At 44.4% G+C, this 23153-nt stretch overlaps 1 protein-coding gene across 1 annotated transcript; it reads left to right on the top strand.

Moving 5' to 3' along the window:
* Positions 1-7795: 7795 nt before the first annotated feature.
* On the top strand, positions 7796-22606 carry tspan1 (tetraspanin 1; the record flags this gene model as incomplete). Its single annotated transcript, XM_084354654.1, has 7 exons — positions 7796-7852; positions 11397-11603; positions 13976-14050; positions 20011-20109; positions 21205-21348; positions 21815-21898; positions 22358-22606. 7 exons carry the CDS (start codon positions 7796-7798, stop codon positions 22415-22417), a joined length of 726 nt encoding a protein of 241 aa, XP_084210780.1. The 3' UTR covers positions 22418-22606.
* Positions 22607-23153: the final 547 nt, after the last annotated feature.

The following is a 23153-nucleotide window of genomic DNA, read 5'->3' as shown; positions in this document are numbered from 1 at the left end:
GTACATTAGAAACACTGAGGGAGAGGAAATGAAAGTTTCTGAACTCTAATCTGTCAGTGGTGCCAACAGCCAACTTATCAGCCTTGACTCAGGCTAATTATTAGACCAGATACAATTACAGTCGCTGAGACAAATTGAGATAAGACTTGGGGGGGGGGGGGGAGCGATAACCGAGAGACAAAAAGACAGAGACCAAGACACAGACAGAGAAAAGAGAGCTGCATACAAATGACCCCTTTTAGCTAATTAGCAGCGCCGCTAAGAGCCCTGCGAGGATTGGCCCCTATATGCTGCTGCTGCTGCTGCACAGTGGCCCTATAGGTGGGGAGATCGCGCCCGTGGCCACAGGGGCTCATAAGCAATGTGTGTCATCGGCGTATACCATCAGTCACAGAACAAAGGAGGCACGCGGGTCAAAGGCAGCGATACACCGCTGCACACTGCTCTTCTGCTCTTCCTCCTCTTTTTCCTGTCCTTCACTTAATTTTCCATTAACCCCTTCCTCATCATCCCCATTTCCTCCATGTCCTCCCCCCCTCCCTCCTATCTCTTCCCATCGTTTTTTAAGCCGTCCTGTTCCTTTGTGTGTGAGTCAATTAGCCAGCCCTTTAGTTTTGATTTATAGAGCGCGGACCTCCTATGGCCTAATGGATTGCTGTGAATTAATATGCAATGCTTATGTGTGTGCGTGATAAATTAAAGAGCATGAGACACAATAGAGGTCACAGAGGTACCACTTCTATACCGACGGTGTTTAAATCGCTGCTCCTGATTTTCATCCCTCACTTGAGAGAAAATGATCAATCTGTAACGTCGACATAATGGATTATGAACAATAATAGAGTGACTGCTGTGCTCGTTTGGATGAAGTCTCTCAATATCGTTTGCCATGTGGAAATAATTAGGCGCTTCATAAAGATCGGGACCGGCGATTGTTGCCACTGCGTGAACAAAAGGACGTTATTGGATGTCAGAGCGACGCGTTGGGAGACGATTCATCAGCTCGTGTTTTCATTCCCTTTGTTGACCGAGGACAACAACACGGAGATTAGAGACACATCCTGCCTGGGGGGCGAGCAGAGAGAGGTCAGGACAGGTGCAAGTATATATCACCATCATCACCATCATCACCATCACCATCACCATCATCTGACTTTTGTAACAAACACACTCGATGGCCGGAGGCTATTTACACCAATCCAAAGTCAAGAGGCCTCGTGCTGGTGGTTTATAGTTCACGGGTTCATGAACTCTGCGGTCTCTATCAGAAAATACACACACACACACACACACACACACACACACACAGGCAGTGTATCATCTTGATCAGGTGAAAAGCTTTTCATCTCCACAATGTCAACTTTTCAGGAGGTAACTAAGAAAAACCACCATGTTTTTCACTCAGCTCATGGGAATCTTTGACAAATCCTGCCGTCATATCAGTAATGTCTTTTTTCCCGAATACAAAACATTCCCTCAGATTCTGAATCTGAACTCTTGATACTGTCGTGGAAATAACTTTTTTACTAATAATGAAATAAAAACAGGGACGTCTTCTTGTCCTTGAATCTTTATTCAACAAACAAAGACTGTGCACCACAGTCTGCAGAGCACGACAAATACAATCTGATTTTACAGTATCATCCTTCATTCTGAGTTGTTTTCTATCAATGTAGTCGTTTCTCTGCTTTTAGACGCCTGTCAGTCGTCCTCATACGAGTCACAACTGACCAATAATATGAGTTTCCATAAGAATAATAAGAATGTGTGTGTGTAATTTTATATCATACTTTTTTCCCTAATTGTTGTTGTTTCTTCCCAGTATTTCCCATATTAGGCCTTATTCAGACCAAATTAGTCCTCTCTTTTATCTGAGCGTGGACGGTGTGTTTGGGTTTCAGCGGTACTGACAGCAGGGGGCGCCGGAAAAGAAACACCACAGAAATACAACCTGACGTCACCTTGTGAGGGCTAATAGGATAAACCAATGATCAGACTGGAAGACTAGCCGTGCTCGCCGTCTAAATCATGGAAGGTGATGTTATGTTTCATGTGTCGTGACTCGATCTGGTCTTGTGCACCAGCTTAAAACCATTCTAGTTGTTTATTTTTAGTCAATTTTAGTAAACAAGCTGTTTTTAATCAGTCAACATGGACAGCTCAGTGGTGCTTGGAGCCAAAAAAAGAGACTTCCCAGGTATGAAAATACCCAGAACTTCTGAGCTGTGGGGTCCACAGAGCGTGAGCGTTGGCTAACTTGAATATGGTTCAAGTGTATTTAATCGTGCAGCTCTTCGAGACTTTCCAAATGTTATTGGACCGAATGCCTCAAATTCTGACAGTCAAACGAGTTGTGGGGGTTGTGAAAAAAAATTAAAAAATGTATCAATCGTTTTACAGACGCTTCTTTCACAATGGTAGCTTATGGGAAAAAGTCATTTTGGGCCGCAGTGCATCACGTGACGATGTAATTACACTGTTTAGCCACTACGAATACGGGCTTCGAAGCCTGGCGCTCCTCCTGGGGGCTTTGGACCAGCATGCTAGTCACATAACATCAAAGCACTGATAGCAGCTTCACTTCTGACGTTTAATGGCGGATAGCAAACTGCTTTTCAGGGCACTACTGCCACCTTCTGGTGACATGTCGTCACATTGACACTCCCACAACGCTGCACAACCCTGCTGCAGTCCCTGATTTGGCCTGAATCAGACGTCAGTTTAAAAGTCAACAGTGACATCGGTACGTTACATCACGTAGCTGAAGTCAGTAACTTACCCCACTAACCCAAACCTAACCAGGTAGTTTTGTTATCTAAACCCTACCAAAGTGCAACTGCATGACGGAGGTCCGGTTCACCTGATTCTGGTTTTTGGAGTCAAAGGCAACCAACCAATTTAGTCGTTTAGCTACGAGGATGTGTTGGGTTAAGATTAGAGGAAGATCATCGCGACGGTTGAGTAATAATATTAAAAATAATGAAATTATTATGAATAAAAAATCGTAACCAAACCCCAGGTCCTCCGTCACCGTAACCACAGGGTTTGTCGATTACACCCAGCGGCTCCCAGGCTTCTCAGCTCGTGACCCCTTAATGTGACCCTGTGTGACCCGTCGTGATAGGTTGCATGTCGATGGTGTCAGGTGTCAGCAGCTCAATCAAACAGTGATTTTCGCCTCTCACCACCGGATGCTGGTGCCAACCATGAACCGCAACGAGCCCAATTCAAGTGCATCTGGGGACCTGCTGCGTGTCAGACCCGTCTCCGTCCTGTCTCTACTGTCAGCTCTGATAAAAACAATGAATGATTCAGAGGCACTAATTCAGACGGATGTTATTGAAGGAAATATATTGATTGTAGGTTTCAGTCATTTGAGGGGATGATTTGGACTTTGAGGGTACGAATTAATTAAATAATCTTTGCAATTAAAATGTTCCCCTCTGATATCGACTGAACACACAGAATCAGAAGGTTTCCAAACAAACTGCAGCAACATTTGTGCAGTTATGAGAGATTTCCACGTGTCAACTACAAATTAAAGCTGCTGAGCGATGAAGTAAAATGATTCCTCATTTCCAGGCTGATTACCATGAGTCACACAAGCTCTACCAAGGACTAAAGCTTTTAATGAGCATTAGGACCATTAAAGCTGCTGAGAACATTCTGGATGATATTATATCAACCTTAAAATCAAGTTAAAGAATGAATCAACGCTCACATGGGACTTGCAAGGTATACATGTAATGGCAACGGCGCGGCAGCAGTAGATGTATAACCGTGGCAGCTGCCCTGGGGGGCCACTGATAATACTCAATCTAACAGACCTCATTAAGGGACCCTTGTTTTTTACCTTCTCCATCTCACCCAGGATCTCCACAGCCCGTCACTGCTTTCATCAGAGGTGATGAAAAAGCACCCGTCTAATCATTTCTTTTTCCACGCACTGCGACGAAGGCTGTGTGCGTGCGTGCACGCTGGCAGAGATTATTAACGGTTTAATGGCTAACGAAGCCTGACAGGTGCTCCTCTCGCTGAGATTAAGGACCGGTAGGTTAATGACGGTGTGGGTGAGATTGTCATAACTCACAATAAGGCCATTAAAGTGATATTACTGAGAAAGACTTCAGCTGATAAGGGCTCAACTCTCCAACAAGGTGGCATTGGGCGGAGAGCTCCTGCCATTTCTCAAAGAGTTTTTTTCCCTCTCGCCTGCAGCTCAGTGTAAATGGACTCAAAGAGACCTCGGGAGGAAACGAGTGATGAGACAAAGGAAGACACTGCGAGCAGCCACGGCTCCGCTCACCCATAAAACACTGGTGTAAGGACGCAGAAAATCTGTCAACAACAACAACAACAACAACAACATCTGTTATTAAATATTTTGCTCAAGCTTTAGATTTATTTTGTTTTGTCAATCGATTATTTGTCTTTAAAATGTGATCACTAAGTCAACGGCATCATGAGAAGATAATGACTGAAAACACCAACAAAGAAAATAACAACTCAGCATCTTATTCTAGTTTTTACTTGCAGTGTTTCTCTCGCTGCAGGACAAAGAAACATTCCTCCACTCAGAAACACAGATCACCAGTTGAAGCTGCAGGACAACAATGAAGAGGAGGCTCTGCAGTTCACTACTCCCCTCTGGTGGCCAGCGGGGGCCACTGCAGCGCTCAGGAGCCACAGGAACAAAGGAAGGAGAGACGAACAATAGAGTCGACCGCAGAGAGCAGCAGCCGAGCCACAGAGCAGAACCAAAGGTCCAGAGTGGCTAATGATGCCGTTTTTCTTCTCCTCTGCTGTTCTTTACTGAAACATACGTCTGTTCACTGCTTCATCCTCCTGAACTGCACTTATCATTATGTTTTTATTATCACTGAATCAACATGAATCATGAAAGGGAACAACAGCAAACCCACAGATAACTATCCCAAACTCTGCAGCTCAACAAAGCTTTTTAGCCTCTTTCAGCATATTGTTTTGGACTGGCAGCATAATCTCTGTATGGTCAGTCTCAGCTGGTGAGGACTGAGGGACACCGAGAAGCTAAAGGTTGGTGGAGACCAAACTGGAGCTTAAAGAGACCTTAAACTACCTGGTGGACACAAACTGGGCGACACCACTCCGCCTCAGTTTCTGTAAAATGTCTATAAATGACTCAACTTTAGTTAAATGTTTTGTTGAGCGGTGTTCTGACAAAAGTTTCCAATAATGTTCTAAACCCGGAGAAAACACGTAAATTAACTCAATGTTACGGTGCTTTTCATTTGTCAGGAGTGAAGAAGGAAGTCGGCCAACGTGACCAAACATCACGTGACTATAACAAAGACAGAAACTCCCATGATCCCGTGCTACTTGTCTTTTGTTTTGATTGGGAGACCCTAGCGGCAGGCTGCCCAGCTTTCCACGGTACATGTGAAATTTACAACACTGCAGTTGTACAATTTGCATTCATCGTGATTTTTGAGGCAGTGTGTCTTTGGTAGAAGAAGACAAAATCTGGATTAGCATTTCTAGCTGGCAACATGCAATTCTGCAGGAGACATGAGTTTTTCAGCTTTTACCAGCGAGCTGATCAAGCAAACGTTGATTGGAAGACGCCGTTTAGACTTTTTCAGGGATGACGTGGTGGCTGCATATTGTGCTAAAAGACTCAAACTACATGTCCAACGTGTCCAAGCTGACTTCTCAGCAGAAAAGTATGTGGATTAACTGATATACTGACAAAAATATACCCACCTTGACGAACACTGGGTTGTTTCAGTGTAAAATTCCCACATTCAATAAAGACAATGACTTCTTCTAACGTTGCTGCTGCTAAAGTCACAGCATGTAGGCCAGACGCGTGACTTGCCTACTGATGGTTGTTATGCTATGGTTGCATATTTCCTGTTTCACACGAGACAAAAAACCCACTAACACCCACTTACTTCTGGGTTTCAGTCAGTCTGTTTGATAATGTTGCTCTGAATCTGCCAAGTGGGCGTAAACACAACTGTTTTTCTAGAGCTACAACCATAACAGAGAGTTTCTTCTGCATCCTAAAAACACAGAGTTTAAAACACTGATTTTCTAAGTGAAATACAAACGAGTAGGGCTGAAAGATTTGGGGAAAAATAAATCATATTGCAGTGTTTCTGACTGATATTGTGATTCAATTTCCGATGTTGTTTTAAGTCAAGCTTCAGTTCAATTTTCACTGTGTATCACTTTGTTTTTTCGCCGTACGCTGGTCATATAGATGCCTTAGGTGTTTTTTTAAGAGCTGGTACAAGTTTATGGTGTTGCCTCGTGGTGCACGTCTGTCTCTTTGAAGCCGAAACACTTCCATATCACAGAAGTGCCGCCTTTCTTTGAATCTAAATCATCCGAGGTTGCTGCTGGATCAGAGGACGCCATTTTTCCACACCACAAATCTAAAGTTGTACTTGGGGTTTCACGTGTTGGTGTTGGTCGTCTTATACACAGTTGCCTTGGGCGACGTCTGATTGGTGAGCATGACCGTCACAGTAGGAAGACGGCATGAATTTGTAAAACCATTGAAACACGGGTTGGTTCAGAATCAGAATCAGAATCACTTCATATGAGTTTGTTGTGGTCTGTAGGTGCAAAACAACAATACTAAAAGTACTAGGGACATAATAAAACTATAAAAATATAAATAGAGTGTTTGACCTGGACTGAGGTGGCAGTAGATATGGATATTAAGAGCGTCAGTGACTCTTTCAATTTAAAATCAATGAATCATTCAGTCCTACGAGCCTGTGGGACAAAAAGTGAGTTCACTGCAGACAGTTTTATTCTTCTTGTATATGACACCACTGTAGACACGACAAACCTGACAGGCTCGACTTAAGAGGCAATGACTGCATCTTTAGCAACATTGTGCAACATATCACATCACGTCTTCATACGACTCTCCTGTCTCAAGTTTGGAGGATTATTTTTGTCTTTTCACAGTCTGACAGCTCTCTGGCAGAGACACTGAAGACGTCCACCTTTTCACACCTCAAATCCCAGAAGAGGCGATCGTGTGCTGTGAATCTGTGTCACTGTGTACCTGCAGGGGTCAGAGCTGCCACTCGAGCCGCTCTCCACCTGAACAACATCCACCTGTATCCTCCGGGACCACACCCAGTCCTCGCTCCCTCCCCCCCAGAAAGCCTGAGGAAAAGCACTCATCAGATTTCTGATCTCCGCCACCGGCTTCAACAGAATCACCACACTGATATATTTAGACGGACTCATCTTCGCACTCACACCTGGAAACACCTGAGCCACAGGAGCAGACAACTCCTGCCTCTTTTTTAAGCGTTTTTAAATGTTCTGATGCGTCTTTAAGATCAGTTCGACTCTCCAGAACCCAGGTCAGGAGCTTCTGAACTGGTTTGAACCTGCTCTGCCTCGGATATAAAGAAATATTAGCACACTAAAGGGTAAGATTTGTATTCTCTGTGCCTTTATGTCTCTGCCACGCGTAAACACTCCTTCCTAATAAGTCTTTCCTGCTCCTGTAGATCTCCCATTAACACATATCTTTACTGTTTCTCACAGCTGTGCGTTATCATTAAGACGCATTGTCAGCGATGTAATTTTCACAGTAATTTTTCTGGGATGTGAGCTGGATGTAATAGCACGGCGTGCATGTGAAGATTGGCCACGTCGACTTTGACTTGTTTGTGTGTGTGTGTGTGTGTGTGTGTGTGTGTGTGTGTGTGTGTGTGTGTGTGTGTGTTGGCTGATGAAAGACGAAATGCTATAATTTATCTTCTCCTTTTATTACAGATTAAAAATGGGCTGCTTCACATTCGTCAAATTGATGATGGTCTTGTTCAACTTGCTTATCTTTGTGAGTATGTTTCCTCTTTGATTGGATGCTGGTGTGTGAGGAGGAGGCTGATGAGGAGGACGAGGAGGACGAGGAGGAGGAGGGGGACGTTTTATTGATCGTGTGAAGTCGTTACAGGAAAAGTACAAACAACAGCTTCGACACAACGCATAGGAAATCATTTCATGCCGTCCTTCGATTGCAAACAGAGACGTTACATAAACATTTCAGATCAGTGAGCCGGAAGTCCTAAATGATGCTCCTCTCTCTCTCCTCCACTTTCTCCCCACCGTGGCAATTTTCATCTCATTAACTTCAAAGGCTCTAATTTTGCCTCCTACATCTTCGGCTTAATGTTGATAACTAATGTGGTTTGTGAAATGGAGAGAAACTTTGGCATGGGTAAGCTGAATTCTCCTGCCGAGTCGGGCCCACCTGGGCTCCCGCTGTCACAGATGAAGCTCCCAGCACAAGTCATCATTTTCTCCACATTTCCCATTTCTGCCCGAGTGCCACCGCTTGATAAATCTGATGCGGCAGCTCTAAAAGTCACAGCGGCACACTGATTATGATGTCCCTCCGTTTTTGAAATGTTAGCCAGCAGAGCAGAATGATAAAATGATTCTCTGCAGCTCATAAAGACGACGCTGTTAATGCGAACGCTGGCTGCATTTCAAGTTCGGTGTCCCAACTTTGTCATCCCCTCTTCATCAGAGGAGCCGTCAAGTCATTGTTCAAGGAAAAATCCTTATATATGAAAATCAATGTTCCTCTGTGAATCAATTCATAGATTACTTTAACCCAGTCGAGTTTGCAGGAGCGGACGCTTCACCTCCAACCACAGTTCACCACAACACCAGAGTATTTACACATGTCAGTGATTCACTCTGTCTCTACTCAGCTCAAGGATGCAAAGAGAGACATGTAAGCTTTAACTAGAAATATGATTCATGTACTTCACTGAAAGAGAAAATGAACTGAAGGAGACAAACAGAAAGGCCGAGTCTGTGATGCGTTTTCTAGAGCGCTGACACACGCCCACACTGTGTCTCCGGTTTTGTTTGCTGACCCACTATTCTGTCCACGGAATAATACGTGTTGGCTTCAGTCTCGTCTTATAAAAAGTGTAATTGTTCTCTTCTGGTCCAAAGTTTGGTCCTGACTAAACCCTCAGATGTGCTGATATTATATGAGGGGGAATCACAAGTCAGGGGCCGTCGATCTAAGGTGATTTGAGATTTACAGATCACAGGCTGGCAAGTTACAAATGTGATTCTTGGAGCACGATGTTGGAAATTATTTAAGTTCAAGTATAAATCTGAGGACGGGTTCATGAATGACCAAGTCGAGTCGAGATCAACATTAACACAAATCGCACGGTGCCTTGTTTCTAAATCCCATTAATAAATCATTTTTGTAGTTTGTAAGAAAACAGCCTGTTATCTTAGTTTCTAGTGCATCTGTCCTGTTGTGAGGCTTTGGTTTGCGGTTTCCTTGGACCCGATCTAAATGCATTGGACACTGGAAGTGTCTGGATGTGTGCAGATCCACGGGCCCAGTGTCGAGACTTAATCAGATTGTCCGCTCACGGTAATATGACCCATGAAGATGGGTTTTATTGTCAACTGACATCTTTCTCATTCCAGCCCTTTCAAAGAGAACCAATTCCATTTCAATTGGTGTGGGACGGACCCGTTCTCCTTTCTGCTCCCTCTGTATCTTTCTATCTCACCTCCCCCTCTCTGGAGGCCGTGGCCTCCTATTCTGCAGCCTGTTTTTCATCCCCTTCCCTCCGACTCTAATAGGTTATATTTCCCATCTCCATAGACGGGACGCTGCTTCTTCTTCCCCCCGTACTCTCTGAAAAACCTGATTTACTTTAAGTCCTTTTGCTGTGTGGATGTTCAACCTACATCCACCTGCATATGGCACACTGTTAAATGGATTAACCATCTTAAAAGAAAGACAGCGTGCCAGCTATAATTATACCTGGTGAGGGATGATGGTGGCACACATGGAGTTAGAGGGGGAATATGGTTGTCGTATCACATTTAGCTAACGGTGCGATGATGACACCGAACAGGTTCAGGAGACGAGCAAAGTGAAAGGTGGAGAGAGACAGGAAGAGCGAAGGAGGGTAAAAAATAGATAGGACGAGGTAGAGAAAGGTAGAGACAAAGAAAAGAGGGGGGAGATGATTCCCACGTGGGAGACGTCAGAGTCTGACAGGAGATGTGGAGTGTCGGGGCCTGATGGGGAGCAGAGGGGCCCCCTGACTGCCGCGAGTCTGATGGAGCCTGACAGACAATATCAGGTTTCAAACATGGTTTCTGCAGAGGAGGCGGAAAGAAGAAATCACTCAGTATGAGTGCAGGGTGAAACACAGAGGGGACGGAGGAGGATAAAAGGGTGGAAAAGAAGAGAGAGGGGAGGTCGGAGGTGGAGGGATGAGGAGGGAGAGGAAGGCAGAGAGAGATAATAACGGAGGGATCAGGTGATTTCCAGAACGTAATGTGAAACATGTGACACACTTCTGATTATGTTTGCTCCGAGCAGGTTTTACTGGTTTGAATCAGTGAAGAGATGAGTGTCTGCTCGCCTTATTTTTAGACACGTCTTTACTTCTGGCATAATTCTTCATTTTCAATATTTTATCACATCGTAAGACTCCTTTTCTTGTGTCCCCATCTTGACCTGTGTTCTTGATAAATTTAGCATAATGTTCACCACATTGCGATCAGTACAATTGTGACCTCGACTCGACGCAGATTTTGAATTTGAAACTGTCTAAATGCACAATCTTTTCCCTAAAGTTTCAGTGAACGTAGCTTAAAGTGTCATAGTCCACAAAACATTTCTGGAGCTTCACAGTTAAACAGTTGCAGGTAGCTGGCTACATGTGTTGTGTCTTGTCCTTGTTGTCACTTATTCCTCACTTGAACTTGCAGAGCTGGAGAAAGAAAGATTCCTCTGTCTTTAGAGGACAGTGAACGTCTTCCCTCTTAACTGTTCATGCTATTATCCCACAACCTGCTTCTGTACAGCCCAAGGCTGGTGTTATCCACTGGCACAAGATGATCGCTAAATGGATTTCTGCACATTGTACCTGCCTAAGATGAGCAGGGAGGTGAAGGCAGTCGTGGGGAAGGGCAGTCGTTTCATTCAGAAAGGTAAAACGAGGCCGTGTTGTTTCTTGGCCTCGATACGTAATGGGAAGCCCGAGGCAGCACCTCTCTCCGTCTCACAAAAGGTATCGTGCTCTCTGAATGGAGGCAGCGATATTGAGGTGTCATGGTGTCACAAAGAGGCAATAGTAAGAGAGGGTTAGTGATGTAAGATGGCCTCTCATTTCCAGAACCTATTACCACCTGAAGAGCTGTTGACCCCACCTGAGTGACTGCCAGTCAAACAAATGATTGACGCTTTACCCGCCATTGTTAAGTGTGGATTACATCCTCTGGAGAGCTGACTGGCTGATGTTCCACTTTCATATATGACGGGGATTTGTGTGCCGCCGACGTGCATAGAAAGTATGTTGATTCTGTTTTATTGGATCCTCCTGCAGCTGGGAGGCCTGACCCTGCTGGCCATGGGGATCTGGGTGAGCGTTGACGGGGGCTCCTTCCTCAAGCTGCTGGGGCCGTTCTCCAGCCAAGCCATGCAGTTCGTCAACGTGGGCTTTTTCTGCATCGCCGTCGGGGCCGTGCTGGTGCTGCTGGGGCTCCTCGGCTGCTGCGGGGCCCACAAGGAGAGCAAGTGTCTGCTGCTCACGGTAGGTGCAAGACACCTGTGTTTACAATGTGTCAATATTAATGCAGATGGATGTTGATGGTGTGTCCACGACAGCAGGGAAGCTATCTGCCTGTTCACAAACCTGGTTTTGTTAGAAAACAAAAACCCCAGAACACACAATATCGCGAGATGGCTTCTGGTCGGACAGGAGTGTGTCGGTCTGATGGTGTTCACAGTCCGACAACTAAACAGATCCTTCACTCATCAAAGAAAAGAGACCGCTAAATATATCCACCGGTTTCATACTTTCAAAAGCTGCACCACCATCCGCTCCTTCCATCATGAACATTGGTTCATAAACATGCAGTGTGAACGTGATATGACATGTTTTGTAGAAATGTCTATATGGTACCTATGATGAGCGAATATGGACTAAGACTTGAGCCTTTTTTAGCTCCTTTATTTGTTTTGTTTCTGCACATTTCCTGTCTGGTACAGTCTCAGTGAGACTCGATGATAAACCCGACAGAAACTACCTGCCCGTCACCAACAGTCAACAGCAGCTGGTGAAGAAAGTGGAACATACAGCAGCTAAAGAGTCAGATATTTCCCTCAGGAGGTGGTGGAGACCAAACAAGAGCTACAAGGAGAGCAAATATTGGATTTACAATCATCCGGTGATGCATTCATGACTCCTCCAGGATGGTGATGATGTCGCTCTGTGTCTGCTGGATGTTTAAGTGGACGATTGGGCTCCGTCTATCTTAACGCAGCTGAAGACTCAAGATGATAAAACTAAACAGGAAAACCAACCGTGCAGTAAAACCACGAGTGAGACATTTCGGTCACCTGCTCATGTATAGTGTCTAAAAAGAGTTCAACCACTGACTGTCGAACACAAATGATCATGTTTGGCCTCACGAGGCTCTTTAACGTCCAGTTGCTCCACATTCAGGATCTCACCCGTCATCAACACCAGCTAATATCCACATCTGCACCTCCTGCCTCATTCACATCAGCAGCACCACCAACCCACCGAACGCTACAGTGTACATTATTATGCTCATTAACGACAGGGCTAACTACCTCTTAGTCCACTGCAGTGAGTCTAATGAGGAGCACAGGAGGCACATTTCCCCCCGCAGAGCCTCCATCATGTCCACATCTCCCATCGAGTTGAATGATGACGGTGCAGCCGATCCTGCGACTGACGGCGCAGGACGGGCTCATGTGAGAAACAGCTGTAATGGACTGAACGGATGAGCTGATAGAACGGACCATTCTGGCTCTGTGTCTCCTTATTGTCCCTCTGTGTAATCAGCCAGGCTTTATCGACAGTCTGTGATTGTTACCAACAGTAACGTGTGTTAAACAGGAGCCTGGACGTGTCGGTGATTACATGTGTGTTTATTGAGGCTGATGTCTGAGTGCGTTATTTGTTTAAACTGGTTTAAAAGGTTCGATGCAGGATTTAATTTAAATGACTGTTTATTTGGCACACAAGAAATAAATCAGCAGAAAGGCAAAGTCGTCTCCTTGTCATGATCTGAGCTGTGGTACTTATTTCCTGTTTTATTTAGAAGTTCTCTCCTCATGTGTCCGTCTGGTTTTTCATTTCCTCCCTTTGTCCTTTTCCTGCCTTTTTAATTAACCCTGACACGCAATGAGTGTGTTTATCACGCTATTAAACACCTATATAGTCTGCTGCTACTAATGGGGCCTTATTACCTGTCAACTAACGCTTATTACAATAATGATAATAATAATACATTTAACTTATTTAGCGCTTTTTCGAAATACTCAAAGACGCTTCACAAAGAAACCAACCAAATGAAAACACATAGAGACGCATCAAAAGAGGAGGTTAGGAGTTGTAGGTGGTTTTAAAGAGGTGTGTTTAGTTGTGTTTATTATATTATGAGACAAATCTTGTCCGTTGTGATCTAATGTAAGAAAACAGCCCGACGCAGTTATTTCCAACAGTGATGGATGTGGAGATACTGATGAGCTACTGAGGGTATTTCTGCAAACAGTCAGCAGAAAAAGGTCTCACTTATCTTCCAGCCGGACCCTTTAAACTCAAGACTGCGACCCCCGGGCTGCCGGGCAGCGCTGCTGTGGGTCTTACAAGAGTCTTACTGTAAAGTGTGACTTTATCTTTTTTTCAGTCATTTTGCTGATTATTGTCTCCACTAACTGATCAGAAAAGAGTGAAAAAAATGCCCATTATGATCCTACATGATTTGAAATGATGTAACATAACTACTGAACCAACAGTCGGAAAAAACCCAAAGATGTTCAAGTAATTAACTTTTTTTTCTAGTTTTATAAAAAGTTTGACAACAGAAAAGACTTTTCTTGTTCTGTGATGATTAAACACACTAAACGTCGTCCCTTCTGTCCTCCCTGCAGTTCTTCTCCGTCATCCTCATCATCTTCATCGCTGAAGTGGCAGCTGGAGTCGTGGCTCTGGCCTATTCTTCATTCGTAAGTTCCTCACATCACTTCACCTCTTCCTCTTTTTATTTTCCTCCTCTTCACTCCCTTCCCTTTGTCTCTTAATGCTTCTCGTCCCTCCCTGTCTTCTCCTGTCACCCTCTCACCTCCTCGTCCCACTCTCTGGATTTTATCTCCATGTAAATTCTCCATTAAAGCCGCGGCCATCATTGAATTACTGGCTTTATGCCCGCCTCACTACATTCGGCTACTTAATGACTCCAGGATCGCCCGGGGCCGTGTGTGCTGTCTCTAACTTTGAGCAATTTATTATTCTGGAATATTGAAGCTAAAGCATTTTATATGCAAAACAGCCTATTTACATATGTGCCCCCCTCACACACACACACACACACACACACACACACACACACACACACACACACACACACACACACACACACACATGCTCCATTTCCATTTAGTGCCACATATAATAATTACAAGGATTTCAAATGAGGTATGTAAAAGGAGGTTAGTGAAGACTGGGATCCTCATAAAGAACAGACAGAGTGGAGGTTTTTTTTATCCAATCAGAGGATGTATCAGAGTCTCCAGGAGCGAGAGAGGTGATCTAACAAAGCTGCTGAACGGAGGAGAGTGGACTCTGCGCTGCCCGGGAATTTCACCTTTTCTGTGCCGGTATCGTTTGTTAAACCGGTACGAGCAGCAGCTGCTGCACACTGCAAAAGATCTGAAGCCCCAATTTTTTAAAGCAGCTGTTTAAAGATGCAGAAACTCCCTCATAGAAATGTTTGAAGTTGATTTGTATTGTGGACGGGTTAGAGGTCCAAAGACACTTTGGGATGTGGCCGACCCGACCTATAACCCCAGAGCTCCGGTATTCGACGAGTTGAGAATAAACATCCTTACGAAATGGACCTTTAAAATATATTCACGGGATTAAGATTGTTAATGTTGTTGTGACCACCATCACCAGTTTTTCAGAAAATGTTTTATTTAAATATGCAAATGAGGCTGTCTAAGTAAATATGTGCTAATCTGAAGTTAAACAAATGTTTATTCTGGGGTTTTCTCTCTACATGTCTGATAGGAGAGACATGTCATGGAGGCAAAATTGCCCAAAATCTCATAATTGATTGCATGAAAATAATTTATTTACTTATTTCCATGTAGTGTTTCCAGCCATCAGCTCCTCCACACTGATAGAAAGTCAGGTGAAGTTTCATAGTCCACAAAACTTTTTCTGGAGCTTCACAGTAAAACTGGGGACGACGAAAATAAAAATAAAATGTCTCCACACAGCTGTAATCAATAAGTCTACGGAGCCCCCCGAGATCCCAAATTTATATGAAAGGATGTTTTTACACCCTGGACGCTCGGTGGAGCTCGTAAAAAAGGTGTAAATAACTTATTTTCATACCAATTTGGGATCTCCAGACTTGGATTACGGCGAACGAGCTGCGTGGAAACATTTTATTTCTTTTTCTGTTGTTTTTATGTTTTAATGACGTCCCCAGCTGCTGCAGTTGTTTAGGAGAATGCTGCAATGTGACTGTGAGGCTTCACCTGACTCTCCATCAGCTCCTGGGGCAGATAATGACTGAATTTTATCCATGCATTCATAAATGTATCCATCCAATATGCAAATGAGGCCGTCTAATTAAATATGTGCTAATTGGCACTGATGTCCAGAACAGAAATCTGACCCAGATGCATAGTTTGGACATTTTCTTTCCACTAGTCTGAAAAAAAACGAGTTATAAAAGCAGAATAGCGCAAAATCAATCAATCAAATGTTTTGTGGTCCTGTGCTGTGATGTGGCTGCTCTCACACAAAGAAGCTCAGTGAGTGTGTATGCGTGTGTGTGTGCTCGCTGCCGCCGCTGCCGCTGCTGCTGCTCAGGCAGCTTTGTTGAGATAAATCTGCCTCATCTCTCGCCTGTCATTTACAAAAAGCCGAGCTAACCAGGGCGAGCGATGTAAACGGCATCTGGCGAGAGGTGAATTGAGAGAGAAAGAGAGAGAGAGAGAGAGAGAGAGAGAGGTGTGAGCTATTGTCAAAAGCTCAACGAAATGCAAGACATAACTCATAGATTTGTCTTCCTTAAGGAGATCACAGATATGGTTTAGAGTCAATTTAACGCTCTGTTTGTTAGCTTTAGCATCATCTGTTCATTACACACACAAAGGACATCGCTGCTTCCATCACGGATATGAGCGCGTGAGAGCAGCTGTCCATCTCCTGCTTTTGATAACACACAGTAAACACAATGGCATCAGAATAATGAATATGGGCAATATACATCTAATATGCATATATATAGCTGCCTGTGTCAATAAGTAAGAGACAGAGGCGTAGACAATGAAAGGAGACGATAAATAAAGCGTTGATCTATTCTGTTCTACTTATCTGCGGCATAAATCTGCCTTTTGGCCACCGGCCCCGCAGTTCATCTAACCAAAGATCCAATAACCTTCAGGTGGTCGGAATAACTGAGATTTAATAAGCAATTCCAGCGGGCATTATGAGAGGCCGTCAGTGGTCATGGTTGTTCTTCCTCCTGCGAGTGATTCGGAAGTGACCGGGTAGAGATTTATTAGCGGGGCTCATGTGGACTTCACAGTGGGTGGATGAAAATGGATGTGATGAATCACAGCGACCTCCGTCCACACTGAAGGAATGCACTGTCACATGTAATCTAATACAGATTTGCTGTTCGCTTTAATATCTCATATTTAAGATAAAAGATTAGCCTGAGTTCGTAATGTGTGTAACGTTGACCTCGGCTAAAGATGAACTCCAATTACCTCTGCTTCAAATCTGCACCAATCAATACCAACAACTATGGAAGAAAAATGGCTGTGCAGGTGAAAGGTGTCAGATATGCAGAGAGTTATCACAAAGTCTGTAGCTCCCCTCAGCACTACGGAGCATTTTAGCATCTTTCAGCTCATTGTTTTGGTTTTACAACTCGCCAAACGTAGCACAACTAACGTGTCAGGCACTGCAGATGGATACATGATTTGTTGTTGTAACGTTTATGTATTGAAAAGATGCAGCTTTTATTTTGTAGACTGCTGTCGTCTGATTATTGGAAGGACTTCCTGAATAAAAGGGGAATTTAAATGAAGTGATATTGATCATTGAGGATGATCGTTTTGTTTTCGGATCGTTGAATCGTGAGGCCGGTGAAGATTCACACCTCTGATGTACAGCAGCCAGTAGCTCCTCAGAGAAACTGATGTGTTCGGCCACAGGAGGTTGAAGATGTCATGATCTCATGCATCCGACTGCCTCGCACAGTAACAGACACAACACTACATGTTGACCTCTTTGTTTCTGCTCAGTGGAGTCTTTGAGGTTTCTAGAAGATCATCAGGTATTTTTCTTTCTTTTACATGTGCACCATCTGCAAAATGACAGGACAGCAATTTACTGACAATCGCCCCCCCATAGAAATCCTAATCTCATGAAACAGACCAGATGATGTGAACGTGATCGAGCTGCTTCACGTCACCTAGATGTTGATCATCAGGTAATTTTCCAACTGATGTTTAACAAAGAGCGCGAACCAGAATTTTATCAGAAGTAGATGAAGCAGAAAGTCAAACTGTCAAAATATATTCAAAATATTTCTCTTTTGCTTCTTTATCTCAAACGTTATTTTAAATAAAGTTGCACGGAAACAAACAGGTGGATGGAAACGCTCCTCGTGCGTGACGCCACTGAGCATTTGCTTCTCTCTTAACAAAGCAACACTCAGCTGAGTGCAGTTTTCATTTATTGCTTCGCCTCTTCAGAACAATAACCAATTAGCAGCCGGCGAGTCGCTGCAGTAAACAGTATCGATTAATTATTTCAAAACCAACAATACGCTGTAAAGAGATCAATAACACGCGAGGCTGAAGATTTTTATCATGCGTGTGGACGGTGTTCACTCCGCTGTATTGATAGATGTGTTATCGCTGCCTGCCTCACTGTGCTGCACGCTGCTACAGGCTTTGTCCTGCCTGTCCACCCTGTGTGTGTGTGTGTGTGTGTGTGTGTGTAGGGGCCCATATCAGTGTGTAGGCATGTGAGAGTGTGTCCGTGTGTGTGTGTGTAACGGGATGTGGTGAGGCACGGGGCCGAGTGACAGTGATGAATTAGCCGGCTGGTAATAACCCTCTCTGATCTCAGCCGCTCTCACAGCTTCTTGGGGGGCACTTTTAATTGTGGCATGTATCCCAGCATCCCCTCGGGCATCTCGCACGCCTGCCCCCTCAGTGTGCGCTCCACACACACACACACACACACACACACACACACATATACACACAGGAGGGGAAGAAAACACACTTTCAGACACATGAACCTGACAGACACACGGCTGCACGCGGACCACGTGCACATACAGTGAACCACACACACTCCCTCCTCATCAAACGGGTCTTTGTGTGACTGTACGCGACGGGATTATTAATCAAACAGGAAAAAACAGACTGAGGGAGGAGGAGGAGGAGGAGGAGAGGAAGGAGAGGGAAGAGGAGGAGAGGGAGGAGAGGGAGGGAGGAGGAGGAGAGGGAGGGCGTGAAGGAGGCTAACCTGTGCGTTAGTGAAGGAATCCTTTCACAACAAAAGACCGTCTGCCTTCTCTGCACTGTGGCGAAACGCAAAAAGCCGACAAAATGTGTCCCGACCGAAGCCATCAGGAGCATCAATATATATGTAAATGCCCCCCACACCAGTTTACGACCACAAAAAGGAGAAGAAGAATGGAGAATAATGGCTCGGTCCATTTTTGATTTATTTTCATTTTTTCCAGGTGCCGGGCCGCGGCTGTTTATTTCCCAAGTGCTTTGTGTGAGAGAAGATTTATTTAATTTCTGATGAATAGGTGACTCCAGGAGAATTAGCCTTCCTGCCTGTGAAATCAGCTGCAGTGTTTTATTTCCAGGAGCTTTTCACGGTGTGATGTGTGGACCTGATGGGAGAAGCTCCACCGTGCAGCGATCCACTCACAGGAGCATAAAACGGGCCTCTCATCTACATACTGGACCCTGAAGGAGACTGATGAAGTAGTGGGGGGGTTGGATTTTTTAGGCATTATATTACCGTTAATGGAGCTCGGCCACGTATTTTAGGACAGTGAGGACATTTTAGACAGCAGAGGACAATGTTGGGGAAACAGGATATTGATGCCAAAGTGACATTTTTGGCCAATGAGAACTCTTTAAAAATACCCAGTGTTGTGGTGCTGACAAGGGTTAAAACACTCTGTGGTCCCTCATCAGAAAAATTCAGTCGTTTCATACTTAACTCGAACTCATAGAGCACATACCTCCGCCAGGACGCAATAGACACCATCCACATGAATACGCCTGATTCTCTTCATCACGATGCACAATGCATTTCTCCTTCAGACACTGACAGAAAACTGTTCCTTTATCTGGATCTGCACCAAAAGTTAATGGGGTCTATTCTGGGTCGAGACCCATCCTCCTTCAAGTTTGGTGGAAAGACAGAAGCTCCTTGTCGGAGGTAAAAAATGTGATACCGCCGTCTCTGACAGCCTTCACACCTGGCTGTGACTGCACCAGCATCGCCTCGACCTCCTGACAGTAAAGTCAGCTCGTATGCAGAGAACGTGAACGTGATGTGACACGTGTTGTAAAAAAAAAAGGCAATATATGACACAGAAATTTGAACCTGTCTGTGGTTTGCAGAAACGTCACTGACACCATTTTATTCTGGCGACTGGTGTGTGGAGCGGATATTTCTGTAAGATTCAAACATGTCTGGAAAGTGAGGAAACTTTTCTGGCATCTCTGAGTGAGAATGTTTCAGGCTGTTACCTGTTTGTCTTCAAATGTTTTTAAGGGGATAAAGACTTGATTTTACAGCTAAAGGTTAAAGGCTAGTCATTAAGTGTGTGTGTGTGTGTGTGTGTGTGTGTGTGTGTGTGTGTGTGTGTGTGTGTGTGTGTGTGTGTGTGTTTCTTCCTCAGGCTGAGGGGATCCTCAGAGCGTGGGCCACTCCTGCGTTACAGAAGGATTACGGCAGTGATCTCGTGGTCACCAAGATCTGGAACACCACCATGACAGAGGTTCAGTATCTTTAACACGTTCATGTCCCTGAATCCAAAAATAGTTTGGGTGCGGTTTCTTTTTCTGGACTCAAATCTTTATATTCGACCTTCTTGCATCCTTCTTCTTTTATTTCCTCGCCACTAAAATCAGCTCACTGAATCTTGAAACCTGCTACATCATCTATGACAGTCACACTTCTTTTTATTTCACGTTATTTACATGACTCATTTCTTTACTGAGCGAGAAAGAAAGAACGAGGCGTCCACTCGTGGAAGAGAGGCTCGTGACAGCTACCTGTCCACGAGTAGCTGCGCGCTGCCTTCTGCACTGTGATATGGAGAGAAAATAGCTTCTGTGAAACTGCTTACAACAAGGTCTGTGGATCATGTTGAGTAGCCGGGACATGAGGTCCACTAGCTCCACTACATTCAGGAGACGGCAGAGATCTCAACAGCTGACACATCTCAAGCTATCTAAACTGTTTGACCTGTAACACTGTTGTTCAGCTGTGTCCTTCACTGAGCTCAACGTGTGAAACAAAACATGAAATTGCTGAATTGAACTTGAACAAAAGCAACGACAGAATCTCTCCTCCACACGGAGCACATTATCCGTCTGCTAGTTCACCTCAGCTCACCTGAACACAACAGCTTCAGTCCAGGTGACTCAGGACGCCTCCTTCTGTTATTAAAAACTTTTTAAAGTGGTTGAGTTTACATCGGCGAGGCCATGTCAGAGCTTCTGTTGTAGAAAATAATGTAAAAAATCTCCTCACACGACCGGTTTTGGTTTTATTTCCTGTTTTGACGTGAATGGGATTCAGTTTGTAGAAGCTGAAGGCCTCTAACAGCGCGTTATAAAAGTCAAAGCAGTTAAACTCCACAGACGGCGTCAGGGACGATTCACTGTCAACACTTTTCAGTGGCTGAATACTTTCTGTGCACAAAAGCTGTGAATGCAGTGAAGTAAACACTGATGTCAACAACACAGAGCGACAACGTGACCTCACACAGCCTCACTGAGAAGAATGCACAGTGGAGATGTGAACAACATGTTTATCCATCCACACTGTCCTCAAGTGTCCTCCTGCTGTGTTTCCCTCCCTCGTCCAGATGAAGTGCTGTGGTTTCACCAACTACACGGACTTTGTGGGCTCTGAGTTTGAGAAGGAGAACGGAGGCGGTCTGCCGCCCAGCTGCTGCTGGACCAACAGCGCCCCCTGCAGCCCGGCTGAGGCAGAGCGCAGCGCCGTCAAGGTGAGATGGTTTCCAGGTCGCAAATCTGGCAAAATGTTATCGTTTCACCTCTTCATGATCCGCAACTGATCAGACGATGATCGTGAAGATCTAGAGCGACAGCGGGCCGTATTTTTAAGATTTGTATTTTTTAAGTTGTTTATACGACTTGTAGCCTGTAACACAGCAGCGTGATAGTTTAGTTTCCCACCCTGAGCGTGATGTCAGAGGAAGATGGCTGCCTTATGAATACGGTTTATTGATTGGTGATCACAGCAGCCAGTAGAGCTTCATTTGCCATTGTTGGACCTGATATTGGCATGTAAATGAGAAAAAGGCATTTAAACATCAAGTTTGACAGTTTTTACAACATTCACTACTTTGCAACATAGTCAGCGTCTTGTTTCTGGGCACTGGTGCTTCCATGTGTCGTCTGCTGTGCATCATGTTATATTTAGACACTTCACATTCAGACTTTCCTCCTCAGGGCTGTTTCGAACACATCCTGAAGAACCTCAAAGAGCACGCCAACATCGTGGGAGGCATCGCAGCAGGAATCGGAGTCATAGAGGTAAAATACCATGAAACAGAGGAGCATCCTGTTTTTTTAAGGGTTCGGTTCATATTAAAGAGCTTAAATCCACTGACTCCAACTGGAAAGCCACTGTCACTGTTATTAATATCTTTATTATCCAACATGCGTGTTGGAAAGAGGAGATCTGAAGCCCCTTGAAGGCAGCTTTCCTCAGCATGAGGCTAATTAGCTCAACACACCGTGTGAGCTGGACAGTTTTGTGGAAGCAGTTAAGAGCGAAACATTAAAGAATGACGTTATTCAGACAGTCGATGTCTGAAAGATGTAAAATGTGAATGATGAACAGCATCTGTACGTCGTGTTAAAGGTCTGAGATAGAGCTACAACTCCATAACTCAATCAGGTTCCTCTTCTGTTCTGAGTGGTCTGTTGTCTTCTGAAACATCCGGTTAACTCATCGGTCGTCCTGAACATCTGTATCATGTTGTTCTTCAGGTCGCTGCCATGGTCGTGTCCATGTACCTGTACTGCCACCTGGACAACAGAGTCAGCTGAGACTCCTTCAGAGGAAGCACGACAGGAACGACTCGGACTGATCACATGTACATCGTTTGTTTTTTATGATCTGCGTTATCGATTTGATTTGTTCTTTCTGGTTCAGTCTTTTCAGGGATGATGTCCAGCTTCACTATAACCTCAAGTTTGATGATGGTATTTTATGTATAGCGAACGTTTTATAAGCACCAGCAGAGTGTAAATGTTTCATATTTGCCAATAAAAAAGTGCTGACTGCATTTTCTTATTGTAAGAAGGGGCCACTCGTAGCTCTGAACCTAATTTTAGCTTTAGTTCTGGTTTTCCAGCACATTTGTTCTGCTGCTTTCCTCAAACAAGTTCTGATTAACCCAGCGGCCACGACCCGTCCATCACCCAACAACACAAACCTGCTGACCTGAGGAAAAGAAGTCCGCTACGAACTTCTTCAGTAACAAACTGATGAAGAAGAAGACACTTATCTCAGAAATGGCCACAACACCAACGTGTTGTATTGAGAAATTATCCAGGACACGAAAACATACACAATTTTAAGAAGTTGTTGATTTTTTGGATAACTGAAGGACATGTTTGGGAGCCCCTGTGCTCACCCTGCAAAATGTCACTGAAAAATACACAAAAAGATATGAAATACCCAGAAAGAGACACAAAATGACCAACAAGAGATGCCAGAACACCACAAAGCAACACAAACCACCATGAGAACACAAAACCAACACAAAGCGACACAAAACTA

The sequence above is a fragment of the Pagrus pagrus genome, assembly GCF_965226575.1.
Source record: "Pagrus pagrus genome assembly, chromosome: 6".
In the NCBI taxonomy this organism is placed as follows: Eukaryota; Metazoa; Chordata; class Actinopteri; order Spariformes; family Sparidae; genus Pagrus; species Pagrus pagrus.
The sequence above is the reverse complement of the archived record's forward strand: the minus strand, read 5'-3'. Positions and strand labels throughout refer to the sequence as shown.